This window comes from Lipotes vexillifer, unplaced genomic scaffold, assembly GCF_000442215.2.
Source record: "Lipotes vexillifer unplaced genomic scaffold, Lipotes_vexillifer_v1.1 scaffold1233, whole genome shotgun sequence".
Lineage (NCBI taxonomy): Eukaryota > Metazoa > Chordata > Mammalia > Artiodactyla > Lipotidae > Lipotes > Lipotes vexillifer.
The window spans coordinates 1875009-1901193 of NW_006782167.1; the positions used below are offsets into that span (position 1 = coordinate 1875009).

Sequence of the window (26185 nt, forward strand, 5' to 3'; positions counted from 1 at the left end):
CTCTTCCCTTTAATAGCGCAAGATCCGCCCCCGGCCTCCCACTTATTCAGCGTTTATTTCCAGTTCTTTTCCAAGCTGCGCCTCGCCCAGAATCTTGCCTGGAGGGCGCTGCAGAAATACAGACAGAGGCTCGGGAGACAACTGCCTCGGGTCAGAAGCCCCCAGGGCCCCCGGAGGGAAGCAGACCAGCCCAGCATCAGCGGGGAGGAGCGGGGACCGGCTGACGCAGGCTCAGGGGACTCCGCTACCTGTGTGTCTTTTCCACGGCTTCCTCTTCCAGGCCATCTTCCAAGGTGGCCTCGTGGATAAGGAGGGTGGCGTCCTTCCCTAGAGCATAAGCACAGGCCCTCTGAGAATACCGCCCGGCCTGGGGTGCCCACAGCACTTGCCCCCGGGCCCTGGGAGGAGGCTGCGAGTCAGGACGACAGCCAGAATCGTCGGGGGGACCAGAGGTGGCTGCCCCTGCTCACCCATCTGGACCAGAGCCTCACAGGGCATGGTGTCCCCCGAATAGACCACCTTCCAGCCGGATGTGTGGACCAGCGCGCAGCCGAAGGCGTGCTTGCAGTGCCGGACCAGGCAGGTCTGAAACTGAGGAAGCGGGTGATGGGCTCGTGGCCCAGCTACCGCCTCGCCCCCTCCTCCCCACGTCACACACCCCTGTCCCCCAACCTGCCCTCCCGTGCCCGGGCCCTCCCCTAACCTCCTCCAAGCCACAGGTTTCCAGCAGCAAACTAATCAACCTTTCCACTTTGGGGTTGGAGACCTCGGCTCCTTTCTGAAGGCATTTGGCAGGAATAATACTGTGAGATTAAAAAACAAACATTTAATCTGATGTTCAAGTCACTGACGGGAGAGGACCCCCAAATCGCTACGATAAAGAAAACTTAATTCCGTCACTGAGGCAGGGAGCGAGGGCACTCGGCCCCGGAACTGTGTCTGGGGGAAGTGCTGGCAAAGATCTAGGATCGGGAACAGAAGTGAGGAGGGCCGAGGAGAAACGTGTCGAGGCAGAGGAACGCTTAGAGGTAGAAACCGCCTCACCGGCTCCCTGTGATCTGAGCCTGCCTCGCACGCTCACCGTCCAGGGCCCGGGCCGGGCGCTCACCTGACGTGGTGCAGCAGCGGCTGGCACTGGGTGTGATACTGCTGGAGCCAGGCCCGGAGCTGCGTGGGGGCCACTACGAGCAGCGGGTGGCACGGCTTCCCCAGCGACACCTGGAACGAGGAGATCAGAGTGCACAGCGCGCGTTGCAGGGAAAACGGCGTGCTGCAGCCCGAGGTATGGCTGTGCGCGCGTGTGCGTGTCTGCGCGCATGCACTCATTCCAAAGAAAGGCAAAAGGGCAGTCCCGTCCTGCACGACTCACCAGAGCCCGCTCCCTCTGCAGCAGGATGTTCAACAAGCCCTGGGAAAGAGGAGGGGGCACGGATCAGCCAGGTCCACACCCGACCTCCTTCCCGCGTCGGGGCCCCTGGGGGCCCGGCGCTCTGACGGACCCAGCCGCCCGCCTCCGGGCGAGGGCAGCTCCGAGCAGCCGCGTGGCAAGGTGAGACGCACGTGGCGCCGGGCTTGCGGACGAGCCCAGGCCCAGACGGAGGCGGCGCACGGCCAGGGAGAGGGAGGCGGCCCGCTCACCGTGTGGTGGTCCGCGTGCAAGTGGGACACAAACACGGCGGCGAGGGTGCCCAGGAGCCGGTCTACTTCGTCCCCATAGTGGCGGCACAGCTGCCCGAAGGTGCCCTCGCCGCAGTCCAGCAGCAGGGACACGTCGGAGCTATGGGAGGAGATGGTTTGCCCTCAGGGAGGAGGGCAGGACGAGGCTGGGTGCCCGTCCCCCGGGACCGCTCAGCTCCTCCCGCGGGAGCTGCTGTCAAGAGGATGGTGGTCTCACACGTGACATGAAATACTGTCTCGATGCTCTGTGAAGTTAGGTGCACGGAGCGTACCTAGAGCTACACAGATGCTGGGCACCCAAGAGAGTTTCTGCGGAAGGAGAGGATGAGGACATGAAATCCACAAGACTCTACTTAGAAGGAACGTGGCGACAGCCGCTGTGGCTGCCAGGAGACCCCGAGGCTCTGCTTTAGCTGGCGCGGCCCGGAGACAGTGGCTGCACCAACGCCCTCCGGGAAAGGCCGGGGCCGCTTCCTGCCAGCTCCTCCGTCACAAGAGAAACACATCCCAGACCCGTGCGCTTCTGCTGTTGGGGTGCCCCTTACAACTGCCAAGTACGTTTAACGCGTTATTTGGCTGTTAGCCATCCACACCAGCACTCGGATGACAAAGCAAAACTTCAAAACGAGCCTGGCTTCCTGCGGACCAACACCACCAGGCAAACCCAGGAGGCTCACAAAGCAAACGCAGGAGCCCCGAAGCTGCTCCGCACCCCAGCGGCACCAGTAAGGGGCCTTGTGACACAGAGGCGGACGCCGAGTCCTGGCCTGGGTCTGCCCCACCGCCAGCCATGAGCAGCCTGGGGCAGGTGCACCGATGATGGGGGTGTGGGAGGTGGCCAGTCACTGGTTCACAGGAGGGACGTGGAAACTTAGTGAGACCGCCCCTCAACAGGGCGACGGCCCCTCAGCAGGGTGACAGCGTACACGATACACATCAGCGGTTTGCATCCGAAGACGTAACGGGCGGCCAACTTGGGTGACTCCCTCCAGTCCAGCTAGCTACGGAGGCTGAGAACTGCCTGCCTGCCCCCACCCCGCCGGGGCCCCAGCCAAGACGGGCCTCCAGGAACATACAGGCTGCACCTCCAGGTTAGCCTGGCGGGTGGAGCAGGGTCTGCTGAGAGAACCCCGGGCTCCCCGCTGACGGGCACCTCCTGTGCAGGATTAATACCTGATGTTGATGAGAGTGGAGCTGACGTTCCGGATCTTCATGGGGATCGCGGACCCCGTTCCGAGAAAGACCACTTCTGGATACCGGCCTCTCTCCTCTATGGAAAGACACACGTCAAGTTGCTCACTTCTTTGGGTCAGAAGTGAGCCAGCACTGGAGTTGAGTCCAGCTCCCCAGGAGGGCTGCTGGTGTAACCTCCTTACACGCGGGCCTGGGGCGAGGGGCCCGGCGCTGCCCGGGGAGGAGGACGAGGGGATTCCACAGGGTTTTCTGCAGCAGAGTTGCTCTACGTGTTACATAGCAAAGGCACCTTTTCACGCTGCAAGTCAGCATTTACCTCCCGGGGCAGGGGACCCCCGGCACAGGCCCTGCTGCACTTAGCAGTGGCTCCGAGGGGGGCCAACTCCCCAGAGAAGAGGCAGAGCCGCCTAGATTCTGAAGATGGGGCCCCGCTCGGCCTGAGAGGCCCCGGGTGCATGTTTACGAATGTAATGTAAATGGACCTTTAACGCAAACCAGAAGCCCATCTCAAGCCCACGGCACGTACAGCCAGGAGGGCATCTTCCCAAAACAGCGGCCTGGTGCCAGCTGGGTGAAACCTGAACCCGCCCTCTGGTCCAGCCTTGTTTCTCCGCCTCATTCGTGAGCTGAACACAACACTGGGAAAACCAAGTACTAGAAAGAGGTCCCGGAGTTCCCCAGACTGCTCTTCCTGTCAGGGCGGTGAGAGCCCAGCAAGGTGAGTGCCGTGGCCAGAACCTTCCATGGATCCTTCCCGGCAACGCCAGGACTAGACTGCCAGCTCTGCCCAGGGCCTCAAAGGAGGCCCCAGAACCACCGCACTCAGCTCAGCGTGGGCCTCGCCAGGAGAGCCTGGGCACTGTCACCTAGCCTCCAACCTAACCAGTCCGGGCGGGGTCAGCACTGGTTAAGCGGAGGCCAGAGAAGCAATGGCTTCAACAGGTACACGGGGCTCGATGGGGCCAAGGTGACCCTCCACTCAGTGCTGTGCGAACAGCTGCAGGAGGGCAGAGGCCAGGAGACACCGGGGCTGGTCCCGGTCTGGCTCACCCGCCGGGGCCGGGCAGTCCTGCACAGTCTTCCTGTACTCCTGCACGCTCTCCTGGAAATTGGGCAGCTCCAGGGCCTCGGCAATGAATTCCTCAGGGTCGCAGGTCATGATGGCATCCCTGCAAGAAGGCATCTCAGGCATCAGGGGAGCGTGTGGCCCCAAGCAACCACCCTGCACATCCAGCTCAATCCCTGGGGACCGCCTGCAGAAAGTGCTTTCAAATCTAAGTGACTGGGGCCTGGGGCAGCTCTGCTCTCCTGCCCAGCAGACTTTCTCCCAGCTCAGGGGGTCTCACAGTTCCAGCTGCTCAGAACCTCTCAGCTCAAAGCGGGACGGGGCAGCCCTGGCACTCCTGACATTCGGAGGGGGCGGATGGTGTGGGCACTCTATGCAGCCTCCTGACCTCTGCTCACTACACCCGCTAGCATCGGGCATCCCCCAGGGCTGAGGGAGGGAAGGGGGCCCCTGAAGGGCCCCAACTATTCACCGCGACAGTGCCCAGTGTCCACCAGTGGTCCAGAACGGGGTCTGCCCGGACACAGACACCATGGTGTGCACAGGACACTTGCAGTTATTCAAGGGTGAGATTTTAAAAGTTAAAGACGCAGGGCAGTAAGCACCTCTCAGGTGGGGTGAACGCTACAGCGCCTTTCACCAGGTGCCTCGGGCAGTGCCGCCCCGGACCCGCTAAACTCCCCTCTCACAATCACCCTAAGGGAACACGGTTCTCCTCAAGGACTTTTATATAAGGCACTTGTTTCGTTACAACAGCAAAAAGCTGGAAATGCCTCCAACGCACCAACACCCGTATCTGGAACACGGGCGACAGTGTCCTTACGAAGCCTATAATGACGTGGGAAAAGACTGGCAGCGTGTCAGGCCCTAAACCCACAGTGTAGACGTGTATTTTAACACATCCCCACGTACTCAAAGATAAAAAAAACACAAAATGTTAACCATCGCTGTGTCAGGGTGATGGGATTAGGGCTGACTGACTTTCTTCACCCTACGCTCACTCATTTTCCACATTCCAAAACAACGCACACACACGGCTGTTAGCAGAGACAACTTTCAGGAGAGGATGGCCGTCAGCCCCTGTCTCCCCAGATCAGCTTATAATGGGACGCAGCCACTGTCCGCCACCCATCGTCTGTGGTTCTTCCTGGGAGCCACAGGAAGCGGAGACCACGCGGCTGAGCAGCCTGCGCCACTGACCCCCGGGCCTCCCACCCCCAGAACGAGCCTGACGTGCCCCGCCCCCTGCCGACTGAGCCCACACCCACCTCTGCCACTCGCGCCGGGGCCGGAGCTGGTACTTGAGGAGACACTGGCCGCGGACCAGGGGCACGCAGGGGGCAAGCCCTCCTTCCTGCAAGAGACGGAGCCACGGTCCGCAGGGGGCAGCTGCCTGGGGGGTGGGCAACGGGCCAAGCTGAGCCGCTACCTGGGGGCGGAGGCTGGCGAGCGGGGGGAAGATGCCGGGGTGGATGAGGCTGAGCTGCGTCTGGATCTTGTGGCTGCGGAGGTTGTGGACCGACTCACAGTGCTCGTTCAGGACCAGGTGCTGGGTGTCGGGCCCAAACCTAAGACGGACGCGCACACCGTCGGCACAGTGTCCTTCTGGGAAGACTTCCGCCCACAGGGCGGCACCGGGGGTGGGGCGGCCAGGTACCGGGAATGTTCAAGAGGGTGAGCGACCTGTCCACCGAGGTGACCCAACGTGGCCAGACACAGCCCTGCCCCTCCTCCTCCGAGCCCGGCGTCTCTGCAAATCAGAGGCCCTGGGCGTGGGGGAAGAGCACCCGGAAAGCCAGAGGCAGGTACAGCGCTGGGGACTTGGACTCACAGGGAGCACAGGGGGAGAAAGAGGAAAACTGTGATGGGCGTTAGCACTCAGACCCCGAGGGGCAGAGGACCCGGGTGCCGGAGAGGGACTGCCGGGGCCGGCGGGGAGGCAGTGTCAGCACACGCCACCACGCGCCCAGGTCCAACCCCAGCAAGTCCTCCCACCCGGCGCCAGCCTCGGCCAACGAAACCAGGAGAGTGGGACCCGTCCTCCCAGTCACTGAACGCGGGTTGTCGGCAAGATCGGGAGAGGGAGATGAGGCGTGTTTATTAACACGCTGCCTGACGTGTCGCGGACGTTGAGTAAACTGAAGCTGTGGCTTTATCTTTGCAAGACTCTTCTTTAGGAAACACGTACGGGATGGTCCAGAGGCAGGATTTCTTCAGAGCTCAGGAAACCAGCCCCAGGCAAGCGGGGACGGTCTTCACAGTGGGGACGCCCCCAGGATCCAGGGAGGGCGGGAACCCCGGGGAGAGCTCAGGCAGGGGGCAGGGGCAGCAGTGGAACCGTGGCTGGCGTGTGCTGGGGCTCCTACCTCTCCATCCACTGCTGATATCTGCTGTCCAGGAGCACGTGCTCCGGGGTCATATGGACCACCAGGGCCACGGGGGCTTCAGCTTTTCCTTGGAAACTGGGAGGAAGGAAGCAGGGGGCTCTGTTGGGTCAAGTGGTGCAAACTCAGGACACGCGGATCCGGGGCAGCCAGGGAGGGCACTGCGCGGAGCCGTGGTGGCCCAGGCCTCGGCAGGGGCAGCCACAGGTCAGTGCCAGGCCGGCCTTCCCGAGTGGTGTCGGCTCTCACCTCTCCGCCCGGAGACCCCTCCTTACCTCTTGAAGGTGGCATTCTCACAGAGGGGCTGAATGAATCCTTCATCTGGACATTCTACCACAACGAAAGTGACCCTGGGGTCTGGGGCGGTGCAGATCTCTTCAGGCAAAATCTGTGAAGTCACTGAGGTCAGGATGTGCTCCCAGGGCAGGCCCTGGAGTCACCTGCTAACGCCACATCACCCTCCAGAGAAGCGCCGACATAAGATCACCACCTGCGCCCTTCTCGCCCTCTCTGCTGACATGCAGACAGGCGGCCGCCGGCTGGCAGAGGGCATTTCACACCTGAAGTGGCCAGACGGCCCAGCATGGCACGCACGGTTCTCTCAGGTCGTCTGGTCCTGACGTCCTCACATCTCGTGACATCATTCCCTTGGGCTACGCGTCCAAATTCCACCCTTATGGGGCCCACCCTGAGTTCAAGTACAAGGGAAAGCATCTATCCTATAAGGAGACCCCCAAATCCTAGAGACAACCTCCAGAAACGGCCAGACACGGCCAGCGCTGATGTGCAGGACAAGCCTAGACAAGAGACCCCATTTTATCGCTCAGCTAAGTGCTGAAATCCAAGCTGTTCAGTGCCCTCAAAAGTGGTGTCTGCAGGGCCTGACCCAGATAGTGACTCTGTCCAGCGTCCCGGCCCCTGCCTGTCACTTGCTGAGACCGCAGCAACAGGGCACCTCACCTCTCTTCCTTCGAATGTGATGCTTTTCCCGTCCTTGACAGCAGCAATGATGGGCGCAATGGCAGCTGTCCCGCTGAAACGAGAGGCGAGGCCTTGGTGAGGGCGGGGCTCTGGGAGCTCAGCGAGCCCCGGCGAGGCCCCCCAGCTGTCCCCGCCACTCACACTGGGAGGCCCAGCTCCTTCGCTTTGAGTACTAAGAAGTTTCCCTTCTTCATGTGGAGCTGTAAGGAAGAGATCTCCATGTAATTCCAGCGACTGATGAAGCAGCTTGGTTTTCATCATTTGTTTTGAAATCAGTTGCGTTTAGCACTAAAAGCTGAATGATTTAAAACCGAGGTGTTTTATTTCCCATTAACTCCTTACACATCTAATAAAATGCAGTCCATTTCCACATCAAATAAGATGTGTCCTCCAACTACCTGGAGGAGAAAACACTGTTGCTTTCATCATCCTGCGCAGGTCAAGTAACAGCCAAAGGAGTGTCACCAGAACACATTCTAGCAGAAATGATCGCGTAACCACCATGTGACATGGCATTCCAGTGACAAGGGCAGGGTAGAGCGTGTGGATGGTTTTCCTCCTCTACTTTTCACATATTTGGCAAAACTGTGCTGTTGCTTTTATACAAAGTTACAATAAAAAGTTCCCAGTATTCTCTTATTATGTTAAAAGGGAAACCAATAATCCTAACACAAAACCTCATAATCATTCTGTACTTAAAAACTCATGTCCCAACGTTTTAGAAATCTACATATTTCATACCTAATAACAGGAAAAAGTCAGAAATGGCATAAAATGTTAATAAGTCTTTCAGGGTTGACTTACATTTGAATTTCATTTTCTTCCTTAGATTTTTAGAAGCTATTTGCTTTTCCTTTTAACTTCCTGCATTTAGGAAACTACTCTTAGGGCTAAGTCTCCAGTTTGGATCCGAAAGCCTTATTAGGATTCTAGGATTTTCTACCTTGGAAAACGTTATCCTAGAGAAATGATGACAGCTTAATGTGAGCACATAATACAAAGATGACAGAACTTAGATGACACCTTCAGATAATGACATTAACAAGCACTGTGGTGACCACAGACCCAGACAAAATTGGATGGAAGCACAATGTTTCTAATGTTTCACAGGAATGTCAGGCCTAAGGCCGGCAAAACCCATGCCTCCATGACAAGCTCAATTCAACCCGTGGAGAAAGTTGTTCCCGTCTGAAAACCGAACGCCAGCTCACAGGCCCCAGGGCAGCAGACGGCTGCCCGAAGCCCAGGCTCCTATCAGACAAGAGCTTCTCAGACCCTCACACCCAGAGCCTATTTCTCCCACCTCCCAGAACTTGAACTAGCTTTGCTTTACCACCTTCTGAACCCTGTGCCGAGAAGCAGCCCATTTTCAGGGAAGGGCAAAGGGGCTGCAGGATGACAAAGCGGGAGCAGCATGCACCAGGTGGGAGGAGCCAGAGGCCAGGACGCAGCCAGCGGCAACGCGGCTCCCAGGACTGCTGCCCCCAGACAGCACCCTGATCGCACAGGACACACCATGCTCAACGTGATCTGTTCAGGAAGGACTGATGCGATGCCACTCAAAAGATTACCACGTAAACTGCTCTAGAAAATTATTCTGCTGCCTAAATATTCAGACACACAGAAGTAACAAGCCTACAGGCAACAGTACTTAACTTTTATAAAAGTTAAGTACTTTTTATATCTAAGTAAAATAGATATAAACTATTTTTATAGATATAGATATTACTTTTTACTATCTAAGTAAGTTGATGGAAGTTATACTGGCAACAAGCTTACAACTAACAACTAATATTACTACTAACCTTTCATAACTGTGTTCACTTGCTGGTGTTAAAATTTTTTACAAATGGATGAAAATTACAAATGTATTTTAAAATCAACTTTACCAAGTCGACTTTAAATCAAATATATTGCTTTTAAAAAAAAAATCAAAGCTCACGAAGAAGCAATGTAGTCTTACCAGAGATCAGACTTGTTTACTAGAACTTGTTTGCTGCAAGTTCTAGTAAAATAAAACTTTAATGCAAAGTCCTACTGAAAGTAGGCAATTAGATCTGAAAAACACGTGACTGTAATAACATTTTCATAGAATTTGACCAACTTCAGTTTACCAATCTAGGCCTCTGTGAATGCTAGGCAATATTAAAATTAGTCCAGTGTCGACCCACCAAGGTCATGTGACTTTTCTGGACTGTTAAACTTTGTTGTAATAAAATGAGAGAGAAAAAAATTAGTCCAATGTCAGCAGCTTAACGACTACAGTAAGATGATATAAAACAGAGTTGAAGGAGCCTAAATAAAGGCCTGATTCATTTGAAGGGAAATGAAGCTTTTTGTGAAAAAGTAGTGTTTTGATTCTTCTCAAACTCTTCCAAAAAATCGAAGAGGAGGGAACACTCCCAGACATTGTGTGAAGCCACCATCACCCGATAGATACCAAAACCAGACAAAGACAACACCAAAAAAGAAAATTACAGGCCAGTATCTTTGATGAATATAGATGCAAAAATTCTCAACAAAATATTAGCAAACTGAATCCCAACAACACACAAAAAAGATCATACACCATGATCAAGTGGGATTTATCCCAGGGATGCAAGGATTCTTCAATATATGCAAATCAATCAATGTGAAAAACCATATTAACAAACTGAAGGATAAAAACCATATGATCATCTCAATAGATGCAGAAAAACCTTTCAACAAAATTCAACACCCATGTATAATAAAAACTCTCCAAAAGGTGGGCAGAGAGGGAACCTACCTCAACATAATAAAGACCATATGTGACAAACGCACAGCAAACATTATTCTCAATGGTGAAAAAACTGAAATGATTTCCTCTAAAATCAGGAAAAAGACAAGGGTGCCCACTCTCGTCATTACTATTCAACATAGCTTTGCAAGTCCTAGCCACGTCGTTCAGAGAAGAAAAAGAAATAAAAGGAATCCAAACTGGCAAAGAAGAAGTAAAACTGTCATTATTTGCAGGTGACATGATACTACTATACACAGAAAATCCTAAAGATGCCACCAGCACACTACTAAAGCTAATCAGTGAATTTAGTAAAGTTGCAGGATACAAATTAATACACACAAATCTCTTGCAATCCTATACACTAACAACAAAAGACCAGAAAGAGAAATTAAGGAAACAATATCCCACTTACCATTGCAACAAAAAGAATAAAATACTTAGGAATAAACCTACCTAAGAAGGCAAAAGACCTGTATGCAGAAAACTTTAAGATACTGATGAAAGAAATCAAAGATGACACAAACACATATAGAGATATACCATGTGCTTGGATTGGAAGAATCAATATTGTGAAAATGACTATACTACCCAAAGCAATCTACAGATTCAATGCAATCTCTATCAAACTACCACTGGCATTTTTCACAGAATTAGAAGAAAAACTTTTACAATTTGTATGGAAACACAAAAGACCACCAATAGCCAAAGCAATCTTGAGAAAGAAAAACAGAACTGGAGGAATCAGCCTCCCTGACTTCAGACTATACTACAAAGCCACAGTAATCAAGACAGTATGGTACTGGCACAAAAACAGATATATATATATATATATATATATATTTATCAATAGAACAGGACAGAAAGCCCAGAGATAAACCCACGCATATATGGTCACCTAATCTATGACAAATCAGGCAAGAACATACAATCGAGAGGGCTTCCCTGGTGGCGCAGTGGTTAAGAATCCGCCTGGCAATGCAGGGGACACAGGTTTCAGCCCAGGTCCGGGAATATCCCACATGCCACGGAGCAACTAAGCCCGTGCGCCACAACTACTGAGCCTCTGGCTCTAGAGCCCGCGAGCCACAACTACTGAAGCCTGCGCACCTAGAGCCCATGCTCCGCAGCAAGAGAAGCCGCCACAACAAGAAGCCTGCGCACCGTGACAAAGAGTAGCCCCCGCTCGCCGCAACTAGAGAAAAGCCGGGGCGCAGGAATGAAGACCCAATGCAGCCAAAAATAAATAAAATAAATAAATTTTTAAAACTTAAAAAATATATACATACAATGGAGAAAAGATAGCCTCTTCAGTAAGTGGTGCTGGGAAAACTGGACAGCTACATATAAAAGAATGAAATTGGAACACTCCCTAACACCATACACAAAAATAAACTCAAAATGGATTAAAGACCTAAATGTAAGGCCAGACACTATAAAACTCTTAGAGGAAAACGCAGACAGAACGCTCTCTGACATAAATCACAACAACATCTTTTTCGACCCATCCCCTAGAGTAATGAAAATTAAAACAAAAATAAACACATAGAACCTAATGAAACTTAAAAGCTTTTGCACAGCAAGGAAACCATAAACAAGACCAAGGGACAACCCTCAGAATGGGAGAAAATATTTGCAGACAAAGTAACTGACAAAGGATTAATCTCCAAAATATACAAGCAGCTCAAACAGCTCAATATCAAAAACAAACAACCCAATCAAAAAATGGGCAGAAGACCTAAACAGACATTTCTCCAAAGAAGACAAACAGATGGCCAACGAGCACGTGAAAAGATGCTCAACATCACTAATTATCAGAATAATGCAAATCAAAACTACAATGAGGTATCACCTCACACTGGTCAGAATGGCCATCATCAAAAAATCTACAAACAATAAATGCTGGAGAGTGTGTGGAGAAAAGGGAACCTCCAATACACTATTGGTGGGAACACAAATTGATTCAGCCACTGTGGAAAACAGCACCGAGTTTCCTTAAAAAACTAAACATAGAACTACCCATTACTGGGCATATACCCAGAGAAAACCATAATTCAAAAAAATACATGCATATACCCCAATGCTCATAGCAGCTCTATTTACAATAGCCAAGACATGGAAGCAACCTAAATGTCCATCAAGGGAGGAATGGATAAAGAAGAGGTGGTACGTATAAACAACGGAATATCACTCAGCAATAAAAAGGAATGAAATTGGGTAATTTTTAGGGACGTGGATGGACCTACAGAGTGTCACACACAGTGAAATAAGGCAGAAAGAGGAAAGCAAATGTCATATAATAACGCATATATGTGGAATCTAGAAAAAATGTATAAATTATCTTATTTGCAAAGCCAAAATAGAGACAAAGACGTAGAGAACAAATGTATGGACATCAAGGGGGAAGCGGGTGGGGTGGGAGGAACTGGGAGACTGGGATTGACATATACACATTATTGATACTATTTATAAAATAGACCCCTGATGGGAACATACCATATAGCACAGAGAACTCTACTTATGCACTGTGGTAACCTAAATGGGAGGGAAGTCCAAAAAGGAGGGGATATCTGTACGTGTATGGCTGATTCACTTTGTTGTGCACTGGAGGCTAACACACACTGGAAAGCAAACATACTCCAATAAAAATTAATTTAAAAAAAAGCAATCCCCAAATCCTCAGAAATATTTCTGCTGTAATTTAAAAAAAAAACATGGGGTCCATAGACATAACGGAGTATTACTCAGCCATTAAAAAGAAAAAAATGAAATAATGCCACTTCCAGCCACAGGTAAGGAGGTAGAGGTGATCATACTAAGTGAAGGTAGTGAACAGGGAAAGACAAGTATCATGACACCACCACAGGTGGAATCTAAAAGTGGATACACATGAACTTTACAAAACAGACACAGCCTCACGGACTCAGAAGAGAAACCTGTGGTTACTGAAAGGGAAAGGTGGTGGGCAGGGAGACATGAGCAGGTTGAGGTTAACATATACATACTACTATTTATAAAATAATCAACAAGGACCCAGGCTACAGCACAAGGAACCCTATTCAACACTCTGGAATAACCGATATGGGAAGAGAACCCGAAAAAGCACACACATAGGTCTATGTATAAGGAAATCAAGTTCCTATACACGGAGGAAAAAAACAGCAGTGATAACAAAACCCACAACACTGTAAATCACCTACGCTCCAACAAAAAAAAAATTTTTTTTAAATTTTTTTTGCGGTACACGGGCCTCTCACTGCTGTGGCCTCTCCTGCTGCGGAGCACAGGCTCCGGACACGCAGGCTCAGCGGTCATGGCTCACGGGCCCAGCCGCTCCGCGGCATGTGGGATCTTCCCGGACCGGGGCACGAACCCGAGTCCCCTGCATCGGCAGGCGGACTCTCAACCACCGCGCCACCAGGGAAGCCCCTTTCGGGAGAGGCCACAGCAGTAAGAGGCCCGCGTACCACAAAAAAAAATAGAAAAAAAGAAAAAAAAGAAATGCCAAATCTGTGCCCCTCAGGCCTTGGTGCCCTGAGCTGGTGTCACATCCCTGGAGCCCGAGCAGGCTTGAGGCCCAAGGCTGGACCGTCAAGGGCTAAGGGAGCCAGGGAGGACATGCCAGCAAACAAGCCCCGCACCCTCTCCAGACTCAGGTGGGTTTATTCCTATTAACAAACTGAAGGATAAAAACCATATGATCAGCGAAACCAAGCATGGTGCGCCCAAAGGATGGCGGAGCCCAAAGGATGGCGGAGCCCACGGGCTGGAAGAGCTCCGAGTCCACGCCTCCTTTGGGTTGCCCCACCTACCCACGGAACACAGCACCCTCGGCAGAGCGGTGACACCGGAGTGGGGACTGGCTGAAGGCGGGCCGGAAGGGGTGAGGGGAAGAAGTCACAAGACACAAGCCTGGGGCGTTTCTTCTGGCCCACTCCCCTCTAACTGGCAACCCAGGAACAGCACTTTGCCTCAGGCTCTGGTTGCCAGGGACCCAGAGCCGGTCACGGAGAAATGCTGCCGCCTTGTGGCCGTTTCCCGTAACAACAACTTTAAAACCAGTGCTGAGGGGCACTTGATCTTCACAAGGCCTTCGGGGCTGTGAATGACACCTGCCCTCAAGAAATGCTCTGGGGTAAATCATCGGAAAAGAATTCAAAACGGGGCTGACTTGCAACAGGCCAATTTCAAGAGGTAAATTATGCACACACTGGGGCTTCCCTGGTGGCGCAGTGGTTGAGAGTCCGCCTGCCGATGCAGGGGACACGGGTTCGTGCCCCGGTCCGGGAAGATCCCACATGCCACAGAGCGGCTGGGCCCGTGAGCCATGGCCGCTGGGCCAGCGTGTCCGGAGCCTGTGCTCCGCAACGGGAGAGGCCACAGCAGTGAGAAGCCCGCGTACCGCAAAAAAAAAAAAAAAAATTATGCACACACTGTATTTAAAAAAAAAAAAAAAAAAAAGCACATGGAAAGATACTCAACATCAGTCAGTATTAAAGAAATGCAAATCAAAATTACAATGAGGTATCACCTCACACTGGTCAGAATGGTGTCATCGTCAAAAAAAAGTCTACAGAGAATAAATGCTGGAGAGGGCATGGGGAAGAGAGAACCCTCCTACACCGTTGGTGGGGATTTAAATTGGTACAGCCGCTATGGAGAACAGTATGGAGGTTCCTTAAAAAACTAAACATAGAGTTAGCATATGATCCAGCAATCCCAGTCCTGGGCTTAGATCCAGAGAAAATCCTAATTCGAAAGGACACAAGCACCCCTATTTTCAGGGCAGCACTATTTACAACAGCCAAGACAGAGAAGCACCCAAATCGTCCGACGACAGATGAATGAAGCATATGTGGTACGTATATGCACTGGAATACTACTCGGCCATAAAAAAAGAATGAACTAATGCCATTTCCAGCAACAAGGATGGACCGAGAGATTACCAAACTCAGTGAAGTAGGTCAGAGAAAGACAAATATCATATCAATTACAGGTGCAATCTATACATTCATACAATCCAACTAATTTACAAAAGAGAAACAGACTCACAGACTAAGAAAACAAACTTATGGTTATCGAAAAGGAAAGATGGGGGGGATAATTTAGGGGGTTGGTTATATTCAGTCGATATTCAAAAAGGACCTACTGAATAGCACAGGGAACGGTACTGAACACACTGTAAGAACTTACACTGGGGAAAAGAAACTGAGAAAGAATACATATATGTCAATGTATAACTAAATCAAGTTCCTATATGCCTAAAACAAACACAACCTTGGAAGAAATCAACTCTACTCCAATATAAAATAAAAATTAAATTAAAAGAAAAGAAAAAGAAAAAACAAGAGTGGAGCATGGAGAAGTGCTGCCGCCTTGTGCCTCTTTCCCGTAACAACAGCTTTGAAACCCGTGCTGATGGGCACTGAATACTCACAAGGCCTGTGGGGCTGTCAAGGAAAGACACCTGTCCTCCAGAAATGCCCCAGGTAGGGCACTGCAGAAGAATTCAGAAGAGGGCAGACACTTGAGAAGCCAGTTTCAAGAGGTGCATTTTACTTACCCCGTTTACAAAAAACCACATGAAAACATGCCCAACATTGCAAAATATTAGAGAAATGCAAACCAAAACAACCAGGTTATCACCTTACACTGGTCAGAACGGCCACTGTCAAACAGTCAACAAACAATGAAGGCTGGAGAGGGTGTGGAGGAAAGGGAACCCTCCTGCACTGTTGGTGGGAATGTAAATTGATACAGCCAGTATGGAGAACAGTATGGAGGTTCCTTAAAAAACTAAAAATAGAACTACCAAATGACCCAGCAATCCCACTACTGGGCATATACCCCGAGAAAACCATAATTCAAAAAGAGACATGCACCACAATGTCCACTGCAGCTCTATTTACAATACCCAGGACATGGAAGCAACCTAAGTGTCCATCAACAGATGAATGGATAAAGAAGATGTGGCACATATATACAATGGACAATTACTCAGCCATAAAAAGGAACAAAATTGGGTCATCTGTAGAGATATGGATGGATCTAGAAAACTGTCAAACAGAGTGAAGTAAGTCAGAAAGAGAAAAACAAATATATTAAAGCATACATGTCAAATCTGAAAAAATTGGTGTAGACACTCTTATTTACAAAGCAGAATAGACACACAGATGTAGAGAAGAAATGTATAGCTACCAAGTGGGGGGGGTGAACTGGGAGATTGAGACTGACATGTATACACTATTGATACTATGTATAAAATAGATAATTAATGAGAATCTATTGTATAGCTCAGGGAACTCTACCCAATTCTGTGGTGACGTAAATCAGCAGGAAATCCAAAAAAATAGGGGATATATGTATACGTATAGCTGATTCACTTTGCTATACGGTAGAAACACAATACTGTAAAGCAACTATACTCCAATAAAAAAAATTAGTACGTCAGCAGTGTAACAACTACAGAAAGATGATATAAACTGAAAGGTGAAGGAGCCTCAATAAAGGCCTGATTCATTTGAAGGGAAACAAAGCTTTTTGTGAAAAAGTAGTCCTTTAATCCTTCTCAAACTCTTCCAAAAAATTGAAGGGGAGGGAACACTCCCAAAGACATTCTATGAAGCCATCATCACCCTGATACCAAAACCAGACAAAGACAACACCAAAAAGGAAAATTACAGGCCAACGTCTTTGATGAATATAGATGCAAAAATTCAACAAAATATTAGCAAACTGAACCCAACGATACACAAAAAAGATCACACACCACGACCAAGTGGGATTCATCCCAAGTTCACAAGGATGGTTCAACATACTCAAATCAATGTGATACACCACGTCAACAAAAGACAAAAAACACACGATCATCTCAATAGATGCAGAAAAAGCATTCGACAAAATTCAACATCCATTCATGATAAAAACCCTTATCAAACTGCATATAGAGGGACCATGTCTCAAGATAATAAAAGCTATTTATGACAAACCCACAGCCAACATAATACTCAATGGTGAAAAGCTGAAAGCCTTCCTGCTAAAATCTGGAACAAGGATGTTCCACTCTCACCTCTTCTATTCAACATAGTATTGGAAGTCCTAGCCACAGTAATCAGAGAAGAAAAAGAAATTAAAGGTATCCAAATTGGAAGGGAAGAGGCAAAACTGTCACTATTTGCAAATAATATGATACTATATATAGAAACCCCCTAAAGACTACACACAGAAACTACCAGAACTGATAAACCAATTCAGCAAGGTAGCAGGATACAAGATTAACACACAGAAATCACTTGCATTTCTTTACATCAACAATGAAATACCAGAAAGGGAATGTAAAAAAATACCTTTTAAAATCACAACCCAAAGAATAAAATACTTAGGAATAAACCTTGCCAAGGAGGTGAAAGACATATGCTGAGAACTATAAAACATTAATAAAGCAAGTTGAAGATGATTTAAAGAAATGGAAAGATATCCCATGCTCTTGAACAGGAGGAATTAATATTGTTAAAATGGCCATACTACCCAAAGCAATCTACAGATGTAATGTGATCCCTATCAAATTACCCATGACATTTTTCAAAGAAGTAGAACAATCCTAAAATTCATATGGAACCACAAAAGATCCAGAATTGCCAAAGCAATCCTGAAGAAAAAGAACAAAGCAGGAAGCATAACCTGCCCCAGACTTCAGACAATACTACAAAGCTACAGCAAGCAAAACAGCATGGTACTGCCACAAAAACAGACAAATGGATCAATAGAACCAAAGAGAGAGCCCAGAAATAAACCCACACACCTACCGCCAATTAATCTTCAACAAAGGAGGCAAGAATATACAACAGGAAAAACAGTCTCTTCAGCAAGTGGTGTAGGGAAAGTTGGACAGCCACATGTAAATCAATGAAGTTAGACACACCTTCTCACCATACACAAAAGTAAACTCAAAATGGCTTAAAGAATTAAACATAAGACATGACACCATGAAACTCCTAGAAGAGAACATAGTCAAAACATTCTCTGACATAAACCCTACCAATGTTTTCTTGGTCTCCCAAGGCAACAGAAATAAAAACAAACAAATGGGACTTAATCAAACTTACAAGCTTTTGCACAGCAAAGGAAACCATAAACAAAATGAAAAGACAACCTGTAGAATGGAAGAAAATACTTGCAAACAGTGCAACTAACAAGGGCTAATTTCCAAAATATACAAACTGCTCATACAACTCAACACCAGAAAAACCAAACAACCCAATCCAAAAATGGGCATTAGACCTAAACAGATATTTCTCCAAAGACGACATACAGATGGCCAACAGGCACATGAAAAGACACTCAACACTGCTAATTATTAGAGAAATGCAAATCAAAACTACAATGAGCTACCACCTCACACCGGTCAGAATGGCCATCGTTCAAAAGTCTACAAATAAATGCTGGAGAGGGTGTGGAGAAAAGGGAATCCTCCTACACTGTTGGTGCAAATGTAAATTGGTGCAGCCACTATGGAAAACAGTATGGAGGTTCCTCAGAAAACCAAAAACAGAATTACCATACAATCCAGCAATCCCACTCCTGGGCATATATCCAGACAAACGTCTAATTCAAAAAGATACATGCACCCCTATGTTCACAGCAGCACTATTCACAACAGCCAAGACATAGAAACCACCTAAATGTCCATCAGCAGATGAATGAATAAAGATGTGGTACATATATACAATGGAATACTCCTCAGCCATAAAAAAGAATGAAATAATGCCATTTGCAGTAACTTGGATGCCAACTAGAGATTATCATACTAAGTGAAGTAAGTCAGAAAGAGAAAGACAAATACCATATGCTATCACTAATATGTGGAATCTAAAATATGACACAAACAAACTTATCTATGAAACAGACCCACAGACATAGAGAACAGACTTGTGGTGGGTGTGGGGCAGGGGAGGGATGGAGTGGGAGGTTGGGATTAGCAGATGCAAAGTATTATATACAGAATGGATACACAGCAAGGTCCTACTGCATAGCACAGGGAACTGTCTTCAATATCCTGTGATAAACCATAATGAAAAAGAATATAAAAAAGAATGTATATGTGTATAACCGAGTCCCTTTGCTATACAGCAGTAATTAACACAACACTGTAAATCAACTACACTTCAAACAAAAAAAAAATTCCTAAAAAAAAATAAAAGTAGTCTTTAACTTCAGAAACTTATCAACTATTTCTGAAGTTCAAGAGGGAGGCTCTCAGCCAAATATGAAACATGTCTCTGTAGCCTGACTCTGGCTGGAAGAGAATCTGGAAGTACATACAAGCATAGGTGGTTTACTGGGAACCAGGGCAACTGTTTCCTCTGAACACAGGTGACGGCAGGAGCTGCTACCTTCAAACTACCAGAAACCCTTGGGTCACCAGACACACGTTCATGTAGAGCGTCCAGCAAGGTGCTTACCTTACAGACAAAAGCTACAACCAAGGAGGGGTCCCTGCCGTGCATTTTCTGGCCAACACCTGAGGAGAAACAAATCCGACCACACAAGGTAAATAGCAATGTCTCCAGGTGCCACAGATCAGTGATCATCTGATACCTAATCTGACTTCACACAAACTTAAATGGATGGAACTGTTCGGATACAAAGGTCAAAGAAACACTGGTATTTTTTTCTCAAGCAGATCTTTTCTTTTTCCTACTCACGTTGAGATGTGAGTAAACAAAAATGCAAAATGCCAACCAGAAAATGGCAAGTGAAATGTTTTAAAAAATGACACATTTTACCTAGAAGTGGAGATGAGGGGGAAAAATAAGTTGTAACGTGCTTTACAAACAAGTGTAAGAATATGGGAAATAACAAAAGCTACAAGGCCTGCAGAAACGACGTGGGTGTCAGCCCTCACCCAAGCCACTCAAAAAGGACAGCACAGAGGACCAGCCCCTTGTCAGTCCTCAGACAGACACGGCCTCGAGGCAGAGACAGTAACTTATCAAGCCCGCCCATCCCTGGACAACAGCATCCTCAAGCAGCCCAATTCGTTTGATACTCTCATCCTGGAATTTTAATCCAGTTTCCCAGTAGGCTGTCATTCTGGAAGAAAAGGTGCAAATCCACTCGTTGATATAACTGTTCTGTCTGCTTAGCTGTTAGGTTCTGCACTCAGGAAAAATTAACTTGCGTTACTGCTGCCTTAACGAGAGACAAGAAGTTCATCGTGGCTTCTCTGCACTGCTGACACTGTGCTGGAACACCTTCTTTGTGTGTGAGGTTCTGCAGATAGGATGGGTGCACATATAAAGAAGTGACTTTGATTTGGGGATGACACTGACTTGCTACAAGTGAAATGGGAATTCAAAAAAAAAATCCCAGGACTGTAACGAATCGTAAAGACTTAATGACCTATACTGTATGATGAAATAAACAATATAACTTTATACCAAAAAAAAAAAAAGAGAAACACAAAGCCTCCCAATCAATCATTTGCCAGGTCCTGCTCTTCCTCTGGTTAAACTGAAGCCAAAGCTTGGGGCACCCCAGGGCTGCGGATTGGCCCCTACAGCTTCGTGTGGCCGCTTTTAAAGACAACCTTCTCACCTGCCCCACGGCTGAATCCTAACGCGATAAGAAAAAGCGTGTGTTTTGCACACTGAACTTCCTTATGACAAAGATTCGAACATAGAGCAGAAGCAGCTAACGGATTAAGACAGGCTGGCACCCCCACCAACGCGCCATTACCATCCGCCAGGTACTGCTCCCCTTCCGCCGGTCCCGGGTCTGGAGACGGCTCTGGACTCAGCCTCTCTGCACTCTGCGCTGGCTGCTGCTTCCCATTCACCTGTTCACCTGGTCAGGAAGGGAAAGGAGCAAGTGGCACACGCCGAGGGCCAGCTCATAGCCAGGTCGCCCACCATGCCAGCCTGGCCTCTCCTGGCCGCCCCCCCGCCTGGCTCTGGGCCGCGCGCCCACCCTCCTCATCTCGAGGTTTCTGCCCGGGCCCCAGCCTGACCACAGCAGGGACTTGAGTGCGTGCTGAGCAGAGAGCACCCGCGCACCCAGCTGGTTTATCCACCGCCATCACGCTCCGCACAGACCTTGGCCCAAGGTTCCCCATCGCCACGAGGAGTGGCACCACTGGGCAGTCAGTTCAGTCTCAAGGTCAGAAGAACACTCCCCTGGCTGTCCAGTGGTTAGGGCTGCATGCTTTCACTGCAGGGGCCCCGGGTTTGACTCCTGGTTGTGGAACTAAGGTCCGGCAGGCCACCATGTGGCAAACCGAAGAAATCCCTGCCCCAAGAGGCAGGCACACGGCGGCTGGTCTCAGCGACCCCCGCCCCGCCCGGCCCTCTGAGCTGCCCGGTCTTCGGGGGCTCGCAGGGCGGGCTCAGCCGTGATCACTCGCACGTGTCAGAGGGTGCGGGGCCACGTGCTGGAGCAGGGCGCACACCAGGCTGGGGGCGCAGCTGGGGGAGGACACGCGAGGGGAGTGAGCCGGCCCGGCGCAGGCCCGTCTCTCAGCGGGTCCCAGGCTCCTCCGGCCGGGGGTGCGGGCTCGTCTGCCCCCCTCTGCACGCGGCAAGCTCAGACCAGGTGACGGGCGAGGAGCTGGCCCTGCACCTCGCCCGCAGTCAGGAGACCGACGCAGAGCGTCAGCCAGACCTCAGGGCAGCACGGATGCGGCAGTGCCTCGCGTGCAGCCTGCCTGTCTCTGCGTCAGGACCGCACGTCGGGCCCCGGGGCCTGAGGAGGCCCTCGAGCCCTTCTGACCGCCAACCGCACTCCCGCCGGGCTACGGCTGCTGCTTACAAACAAGGCTCGCCTGTGCCTAACTCTCCAAGGCCTTGCATCCCAGGAGGGCGCCCACACCTGTGGCAATGACCCCTGGCGATAAACGGGCAGATCTGAGGGCAGAGCCTGATTACCTGACACCCCAAAGTGCAATCACGATCGTTACATACGAGGTAAACGCGTCTGTCCTCAAGGTCATAAGCTCCTTCAGGGCAGGAACTCCTTGGCTAAACTTCCTGATCATGCTCAGAACACAAAGCCGGGTACACAGGCCAGTGATCGGCAGTTTCTGTTGCCACCTGCCTTCCTGACCCCGGACCCACGTCCTCCCACTCCTAGGAATCGCAGCCTCACACTCACTGTGGACGGGGACCTGGAAGACGGTCATGGTCTCGTCCTGGTATTCCGGCGCGGAGTGGGGTCGCACCGCTGTGGGCAGAAGACCACAGGACAGTGACTGCAGCAGCAAACGAGGGAGGCGTGAGGATCAAGCCCACGTCGCTGCCCACGAGCAGCCAACCTGCTCTGGAATCCTGGTGGGAGTCTGCGCTAAAGCCAGAATTTCTGAGCAAACCAAAGTGTTTAGGAAAACAGCGAAAATATATTTTCATCAGCCACTAATATTTAGGTCAGCCATGGGAGAAGACACACGACGATCACAGGTGATAACCCACTAAAATAAACACGAAGCTGAGACTTAAACGTGAGAGACACAGGCAAACGCTCGGCATCGCGAGGCCCGGGACACATTCTGAAATAAAATACTAGTGTTTCTACATTAGAACAAGCCAGAGACGCACTGGGCTCTGCCGGCACATCTGCCAGGCCTCCTCCCATCAAGCGGCCATGCGCCTCCCGCCGACGAGAACCACCTGTAGGGCCTGGGCGGAGCCTCGGGGCCCCAAGGGAGACCCCCACCCAGCACGCAGCAGCTTTTAACTCACTCCTGCCTCCCCTGCCCGTGTTTGGGGAGAAGCGGGAGGTGAGGGCGCAGAAAGTGCAGCAAGCAATATTTTAAAAATTCATCTCGCGTGGATGCAGCATTTGACTTTAAGGTTTAATTTCGTCAGCTTCTATGGATTCTGATTTGAGAGACGGGGACATATGAGACAGAAATGGCAGTGAGTCATAATCAAGGACATACCCAGGTCTATTCCTTTCAGTGGACCAGAAAATATTTTGATAGCTTCCAGGTACTTTTCCTAAGAAAGAAAAATAAGGAAGTGAGCAGTTATGGTTGCACAGATGGAGGACACAGCAACACATTCAAGTATACGAGAGGCATCAAAGGTACCAACATAAAACACAGTTCACAGAGTATTTTGAACTTCCTTCATACAAATATTTACTGAGTGTCCACCATATGTTAGATGTCAAGGGGTCAGCAGTGAAAAGATGGGGTCCCTGCCCTCACGGAACTTAGAATCCAGGGGGAGACAAAAACAATACAAGTGACAACCAGCAGCCGTGGTGCTGAGGGACCTGCAGATATGAAAAACGTGGGGAGCTGGGATCCGACCCATCTGGAGAGTCAGGGGCAGCTCCTGAGCAAACACCCTTTGAGGTGAGCCCCGAAGGAAGGACACAGGCATGGCAAGAGGGGAACTGGTGCATGGGCGAAGGCCTGAGACAGGAAGCGGCTTCCGTGAAGAGCTAAAAGCCGGCCCGCAGCCCCGTCTGGTGACCAGGGCACAGATGCCAGGGCCGGCGAGGGCCTGGGCCGACAGGACCTGTGGGCCACGTGAAGGCGTTTGGACTGTGTGTACAACAAAGACCCTTGAAGGGTTTTAGGATGAAGTGACCTGCCTGCGGTTCCGCTTGGGAGGGGTCCCTCTGGCCGCGGTGCTGGATGGTCACAGGGGGGCAGGATTGGACATGGGAAGCAATGGCAGTAGAAGGTGTAGGGACAGACCAACAAGAAGAAGACAGAGGGGCGGCCATGCAGCATTATTCTGGGGACACACTTTACAGGGCTGGCCTTTTACCCTAGCACCTGGGAAGTGAACCCTTACACTAACGATGTGTACACAACCTCTCGACAGTGTCCTAAGCTGGCTGGGAAGGGACAAAGATGTCTGAAATTTAATAAATAAGGATAAAAGCTGACATCTGTCGTGTCCGTATGGTGTGAAATACCTGATAAAGAATGAGTGTTTGTTTTGCATGTTACCTCGTTTAATCCTTAACAACTGCAAACCATTTCACAGATGAAGACGCTGAGGCTCCAGAAAGGAAAGTAACTCAATCAAGGTCACAGTTAATAAGGTTTATGGACTCAGGTGTCTTTAACTCGAAAGGCAAAGTATTTATGCCACTGTCAATTAACTCTGGAGGGCAGAAGGCTGATTTGTAAAATTGGAACCCTTGTTACTCACACTGAAATGGCGGGCTTAGCTTTGACAGCTGAGTCAGGAGAGACTCACCAGTTGTGGAGGTCCAGAGAGCACACACTTTGGAACCCCGGTTTCCTTTAAGGTAAGAATCATTCCTAAAAGGGACGAATAAAATCAGATCTCTCATCACCCTGACCCGTAGCTGCGGCCAGGAGGCGCACTCCTTACTCCATTTGCTGGTTTTCTGCTTGTTGTGCATGTGCAGAGCAGAAGTGATGCTGGCTAGACCTACGAGGGACACCGGCCACCACTCAAATGCCTCTAGAACGGGCAGGACCTGAAACTAGGGTGAGGAACCTCGGGTGCAAAATCATGCCAAGTCAGAGGCAGGCCACAGATTCCGCACCCTGGGTGCTTCCTGGCCTCACCCGAGTCTCAGCTCTGGGAATGAGACTGGTTCAGCCTCCACTCCCTCCTACCCGCTCCACGAACCTTACAGAATCTGGAGGCAAAACAATCTCGATCCTTCTAATTGACGGGCATAAACGAGGGGGTAATCTGGACATTGGGCATCTGTGTGTAGCTAGTGGACGGTCTCAATGGTGAATACTGATATATTGACTATAATCACCATCACCACACTCTCCAGTTTGTCCCACACCTCCAGTCCAGCAACTCAATAAATGAGGTGGATGGTTAACACCTGCAGGCAGCGTCTACGTTAAAATCTACTTTTCTGAGTCAGCTTTTGATTCTCCCTGCTGCAGCTGACGGGGCCAGCATAAAAAGAATTCCAGAGCCCCCCGGACTCCGAAGTCCGGCAAAAAAAAAAGGGCCAGGCAGGTTAAAATCCCAGACACCTCCCCCCAGCCCCTGACGTGGGAAAGAATATACTCACCACACAGCCCTCCAACATTAGACCAGTGCATTCGGGTCAGGAATATGTTGTCCAAACGAGACACCTTCAGCCTAAGAAAAAGAAAGCGTTGGAGCAGGACAAAACAGAAGGACCAGGGACCCATTCTCCTGCTGTAACAACCCTCCTGCCTTAAAGCCGCAGAGTCATTCCCCACCCCGCAGGAAAATGGCTGGCTCACTTGTGCTCCTGCATGAGTCGCTGGATGCCTTCCCCGCAGTTGAAGAGATACCTAAAGGACGAACATTACACCAGAGAGTCATTAGATTCGGTTCTGTGAAACCTCTGCCACCGTTTATATGCTTTGTTGTACACCACAGGAGAAAACAACTAAAAACACGCGCTGTGCTACCAACCGCATTTCTGCTGTTGGGATGCTGAGGTTTGAACCCTCCTCAGCAGAGGCAGGGAGGGATCAGGGGCCTGAGTAGGCTCGAACTGGGGCGAGATGCGTCCTTTCCCCATCACCTCCTCCGCAGACCTGCCCACCCCCAACACGGACTAGGAGACCCTAGTCCTGGGGTGCACGGGAGGGGGCTCGGGGTCGAGGCTTGGGAAGGGAATGCTTATACCCAACTCTGTCTAAAGGTCAGCGGGGCCTCCCGGAGCCACACGGACGGGGATATAAGGGATCTAGGCTCTCGCATCCACACCGGGAAGGGGGAGATGGGCGGGGTACCAAGCCCAGGAAGGGGCCCCGATGCTCTGGGCGCTCCACACTGCGGCCTGCGGGGCGGGGTAGGGCTTGGCCAGGGGACCCGCTGGGCCGGCCGGACCCCGGCGTGGCTCACTGACCGGTTGAACTCGGAGAAGACGTAGAGCGCAGCGCCTGCATCCCGGCCGCCGGCCGCCACCACCTGCAGGTACACGGTGTTCGGGCCCCCGGGCCCCCACGACGGGCCGCGCTTCTCCCGCGTGCGCAGGTGCCTCAGCGGGTCCTTGGGCGGCCGCGGCCGGCGAGTCGGCCCCTGCGACATGGCGCGCCCGGCCGCGCACCGCAGCCCCAGCAGCGAGCGGAGAGCCCACATGCGCCCCCTCCTCCCGCTCCTGAGCGCAGCCGGCGGTCTCGGTCCGCGTGCCCCACGCACC

The 26185-nt window shown here is 50.4% G+C and overlaps 1 protein-coding gene across 3 annotated transcripts in view; it reads right to left on the bottom strand.

Annotated features, from left to right (window-relative positions):
- The window catches only part of ELAC2 (elaC ribonuclease Z 2), a 27401-nt gene extending 1277 nt beyond the window's left edge, over window positions 1-26124 (bottom strand). Inside the window, exons 1-22 of one of the 3 annotated variants that reach the window (XM_007455016.1) lie at window positions 25892-26124; window positions 25278-25328; window positions 25079-25149; window positions 24271-24335; window positions 22992-23049; window positions 22208-22276; window positions 20798-20905; window positions 19522-19580; window positions 7444-7502; window positions 7282-7354; window positions 6597-6709; window positions 6304-6399; window positions 5367-5505; window positions 5206-5291; window positions 3922-4040; window positions 2851-2947; window positions 1639-1777; window positions 1370-1408; window positions 1109-1218; window positions 704-803; window positions 471-591; window positions 249-327 (exon numbers count right to left, since the gene is read on the bottom strand). In XM_007455016.1, coding sequence (XP_007455078.1) covers window positions 249-327; window positions 471-591; window positions 704-803; window positions 1109-1218; window positions 1370-1408; window positions 1639-1777; window positions 2851-2947; window positions 3922-4040; window positions 5206-5291; window positions 5367-5505; window positions 6304-6399; window positions 6597-6709; window positions 7282-7354; window positions 7444-7502; window positions 19522-19580; window positions 20798-20905; window positions 22208-22276; window positions 22992-23049; window positions 24271-24335; window positions 25079-25149; window positions 25278-25328; window positions 25892-26124 — 2084 coding nt within the window. Of the gene's footprint in view, window positions 1-248; window positions 328-470; window positions 592-703; window positions 804-1108; window positions 1219-1369; window positions 1409-1638; window positions 1778-2850; window positions 2948-3921; window positions 4041-5205; window positions 5292-5366; window positions 5506-6303; window positions 6400-6596; window positions 6710-7281; window positions 7355-7443; window positions 7503-19521; window positions 19581-20797; window positions 20906-22201; window positions 22277-22991; window positions 23050-24270; window positions 24336-25078; window positions 25150-25277; window positions 25329-25891 lie in introns of all 3 variants that reach the window. The other 2 variants (XM_007455015.1, XM_007455017.1) reach the window with 2 other exon arrangements.
- Window positions 26125-26185: the final 61 nt, after the last annotated feature.